This window comes from Aedes aegypti, chromosome 1, assembly GCF_002204515.2.
Source record: "Aedes aegypti strain LVP_AGWG chromosome 1, AaegL5.0 Primary Assembly, whole genome shotgun sequence".
Classification (NCBI taxonomy): Eukaryota; Metazoa; Arthropoda; class Insecta; order Diptera; family Culicidae; genus Aedes; species Aedes aegypti.
The window spans coordinates 255,360,410-255,373,922 of record NC_035107.1 but is presented as its reverse complement, the minus strand read 5'-3'; the positions used below and the strand labels follow the sequence as shown (position 1 = coordinate 255,373,922).

Here is a 13,513-nt window from a genome sequence, read left to right as displayed (position 1 = left end):
TGGGAAGTAGATAAGATTTCCTTTACGGATAGATCCTCAACCGGTGGGATTCCAACCCACGACCCTCAGCTTGATCTTGCTGAATAGTTTCTAGCCGCGGAAGTAATCAGTAGGCTAAGAAAGTGAGGAACAACGTATCTCTATTTTGTTTTACCAAATTAGGATGATAGTGTTGCCTGCACAGAACATCTAGATAAGTATAAGAAATGAATGTGTTGTATTAAATACTACTAACAGAAACAAAATACCATAGGGTCATGTCATCTCCTCAATAATAGATATTCGTAGTAAGCTTCAAAACTGCATTCAATATGACATTTATTGTGAAAATACCTGCTTCACATCTGTACAGAAAAATAGTTCCCGCAAAACAGTGTGCCCATACTTCCGATTAAACTTATCTCGTTGTCTGTTGGTCTCGTGATGTAGATTTTGATTGGATAGGATTGGACCATCTAGGACGAGAAGATCAATTCGTTGGCAACTGAAACTGTGGATGTCTTTTTATTACAATCATAGTTATCTCCATTTTGGTATCATACATAAAAAAGTGGGTTGAGCGTTCGATATATGTTGGATTTTACTGTACATTGGAGGAAATGAGTCCTGAGTTTTATGCGTCTAAAAATCTCCTGTTCTACGTTTTAACGTCCTACCGTTAAATTTCATTAGTGCAACTGTGGAAAGACTACGGTTAGTGCAAAAGTGCATTTGTAAAAGTTTGTATCCTGTTTGTAAAGTGTACGTTTCTAAAATTTGTGGGCGCTTCAACCCCCTTTTCCCTGAACCCCCTAGTTTGACTGCTTTTTCTTTACGTAAACTAGTAGTACCTAAGTAGTACTGACACACTGGGTCTTAATACAAGCTCCACAAAACAACAACGCAAAAAGTTCCGAAACAATAGTTAAAGCTAGAAAACTACCAGAATCATATTCCCTACTCTCAAGAAAGTACCTTTAAGGCTTGACAAAATAGCTTGTTAACTATCGAATGTTCCATAACACTTTTCCCCGAACATCTAGGAGTTTGTTCTAATTGTTCTAGTTCGATTCGATTGATTATCCATTCGAGAGATTTCACCACCGTTTCCCACAAATTGTGTGTTTTTTTTTCTACTAAAATTTGCCTAATGTTTCTGCTGCTCAGCAGGAGAATCACTCGGTTGCTGCTGCTGTTGCTGCGCGCGTTTGTTCCCTCCCAGATAGTTGTACTCCAAACACCGGGCACCCTGGATGCTCTGGGCAGTGAAGTTGGTGATGTGGCACCCGAACAGAAGCATATTTCGCGGCGTCACCTTCCAGGCGAAGCGCATGAACACTAACGAGTATAGGCACAGGGCTGAAACGGGAAGGGGAAGATTTTGTCACTTAGATTACATTTGAACGGTGGAGATTGAGGAAGCAAAGGTAAACGTATTCAATTGATCAAATATATTCTTTATCTTGTTGAAGGAGATCGGTCGTGATAAAATATTTATATAGTTTATTGGTGCAAGACGGGTAAATACTACTCAAAGTGAAGTAGTCGGCAGAATGATTTTTAACGGACATTAACATTTCCGATTTTCACGTAGGCTGAAGCGTTGAATAATGAATGATCAATCATCTTAGCTCAGAGCGAAGCCTAACAACTCAAACAAAAAGACGTAACATTACCAGCAAAACCAAGCAGAGCTGACAATCGTCGTGTTCGTCACCGACGAATCTATAACATTTGGTCAATGACGTATAATCGAAAAAACGTTTGGTCGAATGAACATTTCGTCGAATGGATATTAGGTCGGGAACGTTTAATTGCATCAGAAAGCATATGACATTTGGTCGAACCGACATTTCGTCGAAAGGACATTTGGTGAAATCTAAATGATATGGAAACAAAGTTAAACTTTTGGTCCGCTTATCGTTGAGATTAGCATATTGTCGTTTCATGCTGATGCTTTTTTTGTACTGTGAGTCGAGACGAGCTGATCTCATATGGAAGCAAGTCGATTTTTATCACCTCTGTCGACTTGTTTTACCTCAGAACAAGCACTATTTTTTTTAGTTTTTTTCGATCAAACTCTTTTTCGGATTCCGCCATGGACATTCGACCACTCATCAACTTTTACGTGTAACAAATTTTATCCGTTCCAGTTCTGATTTACAGAAATTTTTCCCTGATATTTCCAGGTTTTTCCAGGATTGGAAAAAAATAATTCCAGGTTTAAGAATAACTCCAATTACATAAAAGATTGACGAATGGCTACATTTAGGTAACTAAATAATTATTTTTGAATATAGCTAGTTTGGCTTCGAAAAACTGACACCAAAAAAATAACTAATCATAAATTTCAAAGTATTTTTCACTTCTATAAAAAAAAAAATTCTGAAATATGTAAACGACGTACAAAAAATAAATAAATTTAACGATTTTTATTTAATTTTCAGGATTCAAGAACTTTAGAGAAAAGAGATCATCTATAAATTATGAATACAAAAATAAACCTAACAGGAACCACGACATAAGAGTTTGGTTCGTCATTTGATCCGACATTTATCTAAAAAAATATTTCTAAGACTTGTTTTGGAAATCCTCGGGACATTACAATAAGTATTACTGCTCGATTTGTGAATTTATTTCAAGTATTGCTCCAAAGACCTGTTGAGGAGTTTGTTTCCTGATTTTTTACGAAATTTTTATGTAGGCAATTCTTCCAAGAATTGTTTAGAAACCTTTAAGAATTCAATCTGGATTTTTTCTAAGAAAAATAACGCTTTTTCATTAAAACTACTGTATTTTTTTCATTACGAACCATGGTTTTAGCTCAAAATATCATATATTGATTGCCCAGACAACCAGAAGTCGTATGAAAGTTAACGTAATAACTCGTTAATTCATCAAATTACATCAAACCCGTAAAACACGGTGCATAAACTCGTCAGATTGATGAGTTTCCTCGTATAAAATGCTTTTTTTTTCTGAGTACATTTTGTTTCGTTCCGTACACTCGTACAAAGTAAGTCTAATCAATCCGTAGCAGCTGTCAAACCAACATTTGTTATCATAAGTTAAATTTATTTTTCATCACATTGTGCACGCATATCGCTTTCAATTTTGTACGTAGAAGGCCTTTTCGCGACATCTTATAAGTGAAATTTTGCACATGCAAAGCCTTCAGGTGATTTCGTTAAACGTACATTTTGATTGTCTGGGTAGTTAATTATCATGGCGAAGAAATTGCTTCGAAGATTCCATCAGAAATTTCTCAACTTTTCAAGCAAGTTCCAATATCTCCAGAAATTTAACCATTAATTATTTTATTGATTCCCCTACGACTTACACTATTTTTTTAAACAAGCCTTCAAATAATTTTTCCATTTATTCATCCAGGCATGTCTCCAGGGAAATGTCAAGGAATATTTCTTAGATTGTTTTGCAGAAAATTTTGAAAAATTAGCGATAAATTTCGATAGTATTCTATGATGAAAATTGGGTGAGTTCTAAGTATGCCTTGATGAATTCCCACGAGGATCTCCGAAAGAACTCCTGGATTCTTGATGAAATTCTTCCTAACATTTGCTTGATAAATCGCTCTGAATAATGCTCTACGAGTTTTTTTGTAGCAATTCTAACAAAATGCGTGAATAAATTTATCTATAAATGATCGTAGCAATAACTGAAATTATTGCTGTGGTGGAATCTTGAACGAAGTTTTGAGGAATACAAAAAGATTTGGAAATTGTATTTGAAAGAAAAAATCTGAGGTGTTTGAACTGCAGCAATTATATTTTGATGAAATGCTGGAGAAATTTGTAGAAGAACTCAGGTTGATTTTCTCGAGAAATTCTTGGGGTTTATAATTGATTTTATCGAATAATTGGGTTTATTCTAGCATTGGGCAATTTTGAATCGATGTTTTCATTCCGAATAATCGATTTTTTGAATCGATGTTTGGGGCATCTGGAATCGGGTGAATCGATTTTCTTTATTCGATTTTTTATTCGATTTGTTTTGTTGTACTTCAAATCAAATTTCGAGCTAGCTTCGAGGTAGTAAATCTATTCCACTGAATTTCACAACTGATTCAATTTAAGGATGTTAAAATCAAATACATATGCAATGGTCTTATTTTAAACTTCATAAATTTAAATTCGAATTCGATTCGAATCGATTCAAATGATTCGATAAAATCGGTGAATCGATTCAGCAGTTCAATTGTGAATCGATTCAGTAACATCGATTTTATGCCCAACGCTAGTTTATTCTACGAGTGGCGTGAGGTGAGAATTGTCGGTTTCATATAGCGAGGTGACAATTCTCGACTCGAGTGAAGTGGCTCTTCATTTGATTTACACTTCACTCGAATAGAGAATTGTCACCTCGCTTTACGAGACCGACATTTCTTACCTCACTCCACTCGTTGAATAAGCCCAAATGCCTTAAGGAATTTTTAATCAATTTCGGAGCGTTATTGTGGATGCATTTTAAAAGAACCCATATAAAAATTAAATGAAATAAATGAAAAAAGACGTAGGAACTATTGTAGGTTTTCTTGAAAAATGTTGGGTTTATTTTCGAAAACTCTGGAATAAACCTTTGTGGAGAAACTTCTGTAGGAACTTTTCTAGAATCGGTGAAAAAATCAGTAGAAAAAACATCTGGAGACAATCTTGAGATTTTTTGCAGGGTAAACGAAAATTACTGAGTGCTCTGGGATCTTCTGGATTGAATTCTGAAGAACTTCGCATCCATGGTAGAGTTCCTAAAAGTTTTCCAGGAGGAATTTCTGGAAAAATAGGAACATAATCACTGAAAGTTTTTCTGGAGCCTCAAAAATGTTGCACCAGGATTCACTGCAAGCAGATTAGGGCAAAATAGTGGCTTTAGAGACCATTTTGATTAAAATGTCGATAGAGACTTAAACCAAAAATAGATTTCTTAGGAACATGCACCACCAAGACTCTTGAAAGGGACCTGCTTACCTGAAAATGTACTATTTCTCATACCTATTGTAATATTTACTCTTTCCCTACGAAATTTATGCTCAAGAAAGACAACCAGGCAAGGATGGAAATCTAGTGATCATGATAAAACAAATGATGCATCGTGGTTGTTCTTTATCATGCGATCATAGCAACAACGATAAAACCTTAGTCGTCAAGCCATCTAACAAACTTCGCTCCGCGAAAAATGAATCGCTCGGCATGTGTGCTAACGATCAATTGTTCGCAAACCGAATTCATAAATTTTGGAAGATTTTCACGCTTTCACTCTACGATATGACTTCTAGCATACCATTTTTGATCCTAAAGTCAATCGTGCATGGTATGTGAGAAAGTTTATCCGTGAATTTTAAATTGATTCGCATTAATCGCAACTTGTTACAATATCCGACAAACCCTTTGTCCTACGACAATCGGATGCTTGATCTATGATTAGCGCGCGTGGTGAGGTGTTGAAATCATGTTGCTGCAAGAGCGATGGCTCTCTTGGTCCGTTCAAATACCGTGTTGTTAGTCGTTAGAGCTGATTTTTTCCATCCTTGCAACCAGGTGGAACCAGGAGCTGTACTTGAAAAATCTTAAGTCCTGTCTTCTTGTTTAAACAAGTTTTATTCTGAATAATTTGAAATCATTGAAAATTAAAGTACTGAATATCTCAAGTAGCGTTCTAATAGCGGCGCAGCCAAAAAAAAATCATTCTAAAGATTTTGTTTTACAAAAAGGACATATTCCACCATGTATTACTGTTTCGGAATAATTTCCCTGATTGTGGCCGAAATTCCCTGAGATTTCCAGGTTTTTTCCAGGTTGAATAAAATTCCCTTAAAATTCCAGGTTTTCCAGGTTTTTCCAGGTAGTAGACACCCTGACTGGTCTTGCTCTTCTAGACATAGAAAAAGCATTCGATAGTGTTTAGCATGAATGTTTGATCGTAAAATTAAAATACTTTAATTTTTCAACATACATTGTTAGAATAATTCAAAGGTATCTGTCAAATTGTACACTTCAGGTTAATTATCAGAACTCTAGGTCAGAAAGACATCCTGTAAGAGCTGGTGTTCCTCAAGGCAGCATTTTGGGACCAATATTATACAATAGTTTTCACATCTGACTTTCCTGAGTTACCTCAGGGATGTCAAAAATTTTTGTTTTGCGGATGACATAGGCTTCTACGCCAAAGGACACAGCCTGCGTGTCATCTGTAGTAGATTGCAAAAAAGTTTGGATATTTTTTCTTGATACTTGCAAAAATGGAGGATTTCTCCTAATGCTTCCAAAACTGAACTTATAATATTCCCACAAACCAAAAGCTCTTTATTTGAAACCTTCAAGTAGACACGTTGTCACGTTGAGAGGGGTTCCAATAAAATGGCCAGATGAAGTTAAGTATCTAGGGCTCATGCTAGATAAGAATTTAACTTTCAAAAACCACATAGAGGACATTCAAGGCAGATGTAACAAATATGTGAAATGTCTCTATCCCCTTATGAATAGAAAATCAAAACTTTGACTTAAGAACAAGCTTTTGAAATTCAAACAATTTTTCTGGCCATCCCTGTTGTATGCTATTCCAATAAGGACTTGAAAGAAAGCTCTGCAGAGGTTTCAAAATAAAATTTTAAAAATGATTCTGAAGCTTCCTCCCTGAATGAGTTACATAGAATATCCAATGTTGAAACATTGGAACAAAGTGCGAATATAATTATTCGTTATTTTAGACATAAATCGTTGCAACCTTCTATTGTCACGATAAATGCGTTATATATCTAGGTTAAGTTGGGTTAAAATTGTGGAAAGCGTTTTCTATTTCTCTTAAAAGCAGGTGAAATCAACTCACCTGTAAACATTCTGAAATGTAATATATTGCTAACAAAATACCTAGATATAAGAAATTAATGTGAGATTTGGAATGATCCTAATAAAGATTTCACAAAAAAAAGAAAAGAAAATGGTAGAGTAAATTTGCTTGTGCATGCTTATGACGCAAACCATGCTTACGCCTATAACTTTAACTGACTTAGCGCCAATTCAAAAACCGTTAAATCAACTCAAGTTAGACACTTATAGTTGAACACCTCTACTTCCACATCCCACACCCAATACATTACCGGTGGTCATCGTCCCGGAGATGATCTTCGGATCCTTCTTGATGTCAGCGAGAGCCGCAATCGGAATGCCCCAGTTGGCGACCGGGCCCCAGAAGTGGGTGCTCATCAGATACTCGCGGAACTCCTTGCTCTTCAAGCTGTCGATCAGCTTCCTTCCCATGGCGGCGGCCATCTCTCCGAGCGATTTGCGTGCTGATTGATTACCGAACCACGTTCCGCGGGGGCAATATTACTGATAGGTACCTACGTCCGGCGACGGGCGTGCTAGAAAGTGAATCAAACAGAACACATCGGTATAAGCAATAAATAAATCAAATCAGTTTACTCGCGAATTGATAAGATTAGGCACTGGCGGCAGCTACAGCTACAGGGCTGTTACAAAAACTTCAAATTTGTATCCGCGAAAATTTACCATAAGGACGCCATTCACCGTTCATGTAACAGCATTTCAACATGTAAAATTTTTATCAAAATACGGTTTTTCAAAATGCATAAATTTCAGCTTGTACAGCATGGTTACTTGGGTAGGGTCCGAACCATAATTTGGGAAATCCGCAATTTGCGCGTCTGGCACACCAAATTCGCGAGAATCGCAACTGTTGTAACAGCCCTGCAGCTACTTACGATTAACCGCTCTGGTTCACACCGATCCGCTAACCAGCAGCATCAACATCTGCCGCACGGTCCTGTCCCTAGCCTTATCAATGGGACGCGATCGTACGAGCGAAAGTTTGGCTATTCGATTAATACCTCACTGATTGGGGAGGCGTTACATAATTTTTGCCAATTGAGTTGTCTATTTTGTGGTTCTGCTTCGCTTCTAATTGAACTTGGAAGTTCCTCCCTACGTCACGTCATGGACGCACTCTCATAAAGGCACTTACCGGATGGTAGATGGGATGGTCCGGGTATGTGTGAGAAAGCTGGACAAACAGTTCCGCTGGAGGGTTTCCGCCTGGGAAATGGGGCTTCGGGAAGGATTCCGGTCGAAATTCAGGTGCTTATCGCACCCTCGCTGACTTTGCACAACTAGAACTTGAACGGCACTAACCAATCGAACGAAGCAGAGAGGAACTTTTTGCGTCGGCTGTTTGTGGCCTTGAAGTGGCAAATTAATACGTAACTTAGGCTGATAGGTGAGTGTTTGTGTTTTCTCGCGTATGGTGTAAATAAAACATTGACGAGATATCGCGATTCGGCTCGCCGTCACCCGTCGAAATCCGCGACGCGATTCGCGAACTTCCCACCCCACCAGCTGATATGACAGCGAGAACTGTCAGTCAGTCGCATCGAAGCTTGATCAGGGGGTGAGTCGATGACTTTAATTTGCCTGAACTGTTAATTATTTTTTGCAATATGATTCGTGATTGAATACGCCCATTAGTCAAATGCTGTAGCCAATATTTTCTTTTTAAATGCTTCCACTTAAATTAAACGCTGTTATTGCATTTTACCTAAATAGCAAATTAATAGTAATCAATTTCCGTTATATTTTTATTATAGTATAATATTGGATCTATGAATTGGCGCGCCCCTCGTAATATTGTGTCTAAATAAAGTACGCAGCCATCGAAAATTGAATGCAATTTTGTACGTAGCCATCATGGTTGAATTAAAATCCCCGAACAATAATTGTTCGAATCATTCGTGGACCACGAATCGTGGTCAGGAATTCAAAATGGTCTTAAAGTCACTATTTTTGTTCTCCTTGCAGTGCACAATAATGGACCGAAACGATGATTTGGCTGGAAAAAAGTGATGCTTCTTTCTGGAAAAATAAATGATTGAAATTTAAATTTAAAATTGAACATTTGTGTTTGATGTTTTTTGTTGTTGCTTTCTTCGGCAAACATGTGGATCATGTAATTGCAAATAACTTTGCTGAAGCCACTATTGACGTTACTCTGCATTTGCACATTGTAATTTTTTTTAGTTATAACTTAATGTGGCCTAATGGTTATAAATCATTTTGCGGGCTCTAACTTTTTTATTTAATTTTTTTTCGTACAAATGGCGTTTGGAAAACTTTTATAGCAGGTTATTAGGCACATTTTTGCTGAACACACTATTGTAATAAATCTTGTCATTTAAAAGTTATCTGTAATATTGACTAAAATTTAGTTTATCTCAGAGCATTAATATCTCACAGAGTTTGATAGATTTGTTTTTCTGACACGGCAATTGAAAGGCTACCTCCCAATGCAAAGCTACAAAGACGTAATGACGTTATGAGAGTTATGATTGTATCTTATAACTTTTTTATATTACGATTGTTAAGAAAATTTTCCGTTTTGCGGTAACCGCCGAGTTCTACTGCTGCTGTCAAAGTTCTACCGCAGGCTTCGAAATCATTCTATCATTGAAGCAAACAATTCAATCATAGTATGCTTGAAAGCGAAAGCGCTATGAAAAACTCCAAGAAACAACAATCATCAAGACGGTATCCAAGGTATCATTGCATTGAAGCCTACTGATGATCTACCAGTGCAAATCAGTGATGTGTCAGCTGCGGTAGCTTTCCGTTGAACCGTAAAACGGAAAGTTTTCTCTGAAATTGCAATATTAGTAATTTGAACTTTGAAATGCATTTGGTACTCAACACGAATTTCGGATATTTTGTCCATTTTCCGAAATTTTTTCTATAGTGTGATTTAGCAAGGCTTATTTATTGCTGAATAATGTGTTTATCAATCGTTATTTTTGTCTCTTTTGGATCAACTGTTCTTATAATATACCGAAGCTGAATTAGGATTTTATAAAATACTTGTGGGCAGGGTCCGTCATTGATTTCGCAATTTTAAAAGAAGTTTTTACGCTCAACATCAAGAAAAATTGCACGAAAATATGTTCATTGTATTCTATTCTCCAACCGAAACACAGTGAACATATTTTCATCAAATAATTTACAATTTTGAACAGAAACACTGCTTTAAAAGTTTCGATGATGACGATGACGGATCGTTGAACGTTAATCATGTTTATGTAAAACATGTGGAAACTGCGAAGCAAGTTGAACGTTAGTTCATCTTCTGAATATCTTCTTATACATTTACATTTTGGTGGAACATTGGCTTTTCAACATGACGAAACATGTCTTGTTCAGCTCATTAGTAAGACAATCTTCACTAGTCGAATGAGAATATTTGGAAAAGATTTAGGGATTTAGGGCATTATAGGGAAAAATTTCTATTCAGCTGTCATTATCATTATTAAACAATAATGAAACATGCATGCTTATTTGTGGCTCTGAATTGTTAGTTGGGGAAACTCTACACCCAGATGTTGACAAAACCACATTGCCTCGTTATGGATGATGAGACGTATGTAAAAGCAGATTTCCGTCAGCTTCCGGGGCAAGCAATTTGCTCGTGTGGATAGCGGAGCACCCAATTCGTGACAACTGGAGCGGTCAATGGGTAGATGTACCTACAGGAATGCCTCCAAAAGCGTCTACTTGCTCTTCTGAGGTCACACGATGGTCCTACCATTTTCTGGCCGGATTTTGCCTCATGCCATTACTCGAAAGGTGTTTTGGAGTTGTACAAGGCTATGGAGATCAATTTCGTGCCGAACCATCTCATCCTCAATTGAATAAAACAAACTTGGGGAAATATTCTTAACTTGTGTTATTTTACTCCCTGAAAGTCTGAAGATGATCGGTTGAACGTGCAAATATTTGTGTCGCAATTTGATTCCGTACACCCTTTATGAGCCATTTCAGCTCAATTCCTTCCATTGATGGTAGATTTAAAACTCCGTGCAGTAGTCAACATTTAATACACTTTATTTAACGAGAACCAACATTTATCAACCAGACTTATTTACAGGAATTGATCACAAACTAAAGATTATTACATGATACGACACTCGAGACCTTCTTCTTTTTCTTTCTGGCGTTACATCCTAACTGGGACAAAGCCTGCTTCTCAAATTAGTGTTCTTATGAGCACTTCCACAGTTTCTTTGCCAATTGACCATTTATGCATGTGTATATCGTGTGGCAGGTACGAAAATACTCTTATGCCCTGGGAATCGAGAAAATTTCCTTTACGAAAAGATCCTCGACCAGCGGGATTCGAACGCACGACCATCAGCATGGTCATGCTGAATAGCTGCGCGTTTACCGCTACAGCTATCTGGGCCCCTCGAGATCTACTAAATGCAATTAAAATGCCCTAGAGATCATTCGTTCTTTGTAAAAGCTGAGGTTGTCCTAGATGCTTATTATATAACTCGCACTCAGTGGAATTAACAGTGCAGACCAAAAGGATTCTCCTATCTATTAATAATAAGGTATGCTACTCTCGAACACATTGTTCCATAGAATTTCCGAGGCTTACGTATGCATTCGCATTGCCTAGGGTTACCATCCGTCCTGATGAAGCAGGACATGTTCTGATTTTGAGCTTCTTTTTAGGTGTCCTGATTTATTTTTCATATTTCAAGTTTCGTCCTGCTTGGCGAACAACGTGAGATGTTGGAGTTATTTTGGAATTTAGGAAATCCTAATATGGAAGAGCAGCAAGAATTTTCAAACGCGATCTATCCAAAAATCTATGTTTAGTTCTGTGGTTCAGAAACCGACTTCAGCTGCATAGAAAGTTTGGGATGCGTTTTATACTGTATAACAACACCTACAAGACCTGAAGTCTTTTTACTACAATAAGGTAATCGAACAGGTTGTCGTATTTACATATGTTGTTTGAACATTGTATAAGTATTTTTCTTGCCTTCGCTGTTGTTAAATATTTTTTGTGAAAAGGTCACAAACTCAGGACTTATCAAAGCTGTCAGCTTGCTTACAGTTTTATAAGGGATGGTACACAAATTATGTCACGCTAAATTTCAACTTTTTCGACCACCTCCCCTCCCTTGTCACGTTTTTTGTATGAGTCCTCCGAAAATATTGTAAGGAGTTCTGTTTGATCTTTCGACCTTGACACTTGCTTTTGCCGGGGCGAGCGACGAGGGCAGGATCAAACATGTCGCGCGTCGGTCTCGTAAGTGAAAAAGTTGCGTGATCGGTGAGTTCGGTTGAAGAAAGTGAAAAAGTGCCGCGATCAGCTAGTTCTGTTTGATCTTTCGACCTTGACACTTGCTTTTGCCGGGGCGACTTGCTTTTGTGAGTGTCGACACAAACTCTGATTCATGATTTATTTATGTTTAACATTTTTTTTTTCAGAACACCCCTTATATACCTTTATTTTTGTAATTAAAAAAAACTTTGAATGGTTCGACACTACAAGTGTAGACTTGCGAAAGGTTCACTTTATTCAACAAACTTTGGATGGTTCGCCACTGTAAGTGTCGGCATAAGAATAAGAGTGTTCTATGATGTCCCAACCAATCGAGTTTTTTGTTTCTTTTCAAATGAGTAAAATATAATAACACATGCTTTCGTCCTGACAGCTGTAGAAATGTTACATTTAGGTATTTGTTCAACAAACTTTGAATGGTTCGTCACCTCAAGTGTCGGCATAATTTTCCTCTACATAGAAATTGTTCATATCAAATGAAAATATTATATTTACGTATAAGCATGTATATATCTCACAAATCATTGTTTATCATGGTCTAATCGCTTATCAAAGTGAATCCTATGACCCAACGATCCTCCCCATTAACAAACATCCCTCCCAGTAACCTTTGTGGAGATGCAGAGGCAAACACGGTCTCCAAAAAGCAAAGGTTACACACTAACATTCCTTCCCCCAATCCCACCTGACTGCAAGGACGTGGCCGGCGCCGTTATTGACCCTGTATAAATAGAGGCACTGAATTATGCACACTGAAGAAGATTATGGCCAATCCCAGTCGAACTTCTAGTTGATTCTTTGTGCATTTTCACTGACTTCGGTCAATCACGGAATAGCAACCATTGATATGTGTAGTCAGTCTAAGCTAAGCTAAGCTAAGCTGAGTCCTCCGAAAATATTGTAAGGCTTGTCACGCTTGGCTTGACCCCCTCCCCCCTTAGAGCGTGACGTAATTTGTACATGACCCCTAATAGACGAAAACATATGGTTGAATTAATACTGTACATAGGCTGGTATTTTGGGAGGCTGACCCATTTCGCATAAAGACGTTTCGTACGAAGCTGAGAAGTAGCTTTGTCATTATACGTACACGGCTGTGATATCTACCGTTTGAAATTGTGCACATTGTAACATTTATTTTCCTTTATTTTTCTTTCGTATATAGAGAAGATACAAAGGTTGTTTATCTTTATTTATTCGTTACGTGTTTGTTTTCATGTTATTATTCTCTTCTTTCTGTCTTCTCTCGGGAGCACTCTGCTTGCTCTTCTTCTTCTTCTCTCTAGCTTGTTCTTTGCTGAATTGGTATTTGATAAGTGCCAGAAGTGTTGAAAAATGTTTCAAACGTGGAACGTTCCTGTGGATTTATTTTTCTATTTTGTATTCG

The 13,513-nt window shown here is 37.4% G+C and overlaps 1 protein-coding gene across 1 annotated transcript; it reads right to left on the bottom strand.

Moving 5' to 3' along the window:
* Positions 1-288: 288 nt before the first annotated feature.
* LOC5576360 (mitochondrial pyruvate carrier 1) lies at positions 289-8,356 on the bottom strand. The gene is made up of 3 exons (XM_001656048.2): positions 7,975-8,356; positions 7,091-7,354; positions 289-1,338 (listed from the first exon to the last, which is right to left on the bottom strand). The coding sequence occupies exons 2-3, from the start codon at positions 7,260-7,262 to the stop codon at positions 1,127-1,129; spliced, it is 384 nt and encodes a 127-aa protein (XP_001656098.1). The 5' UTR covers positions 7,263-7,354; positions 7,975-8,356; the 3' UTR covers positions 289-1,126.
* Positions 8,357-13,513: the final 5,157 nt, after the last annotated feature.

Excerpts from the sequence above, each read along its gene's own strand:
- LOC5576360 (XM_001656048.2), bottom strand. The coding sequence starts at position 7,262 with ATGGCCGCCGCCATGGGAAGGAAGCTGATCGACAGCTTGAAGAGCAAG. Across the intron at positions 1,339-7,090 it reads CTCCGGGACGATGACCACCG|CCCTGTGCCTATACTCGTTA; the intron begins GTAATGTATTGG and ends TTCCCGTTTCAG.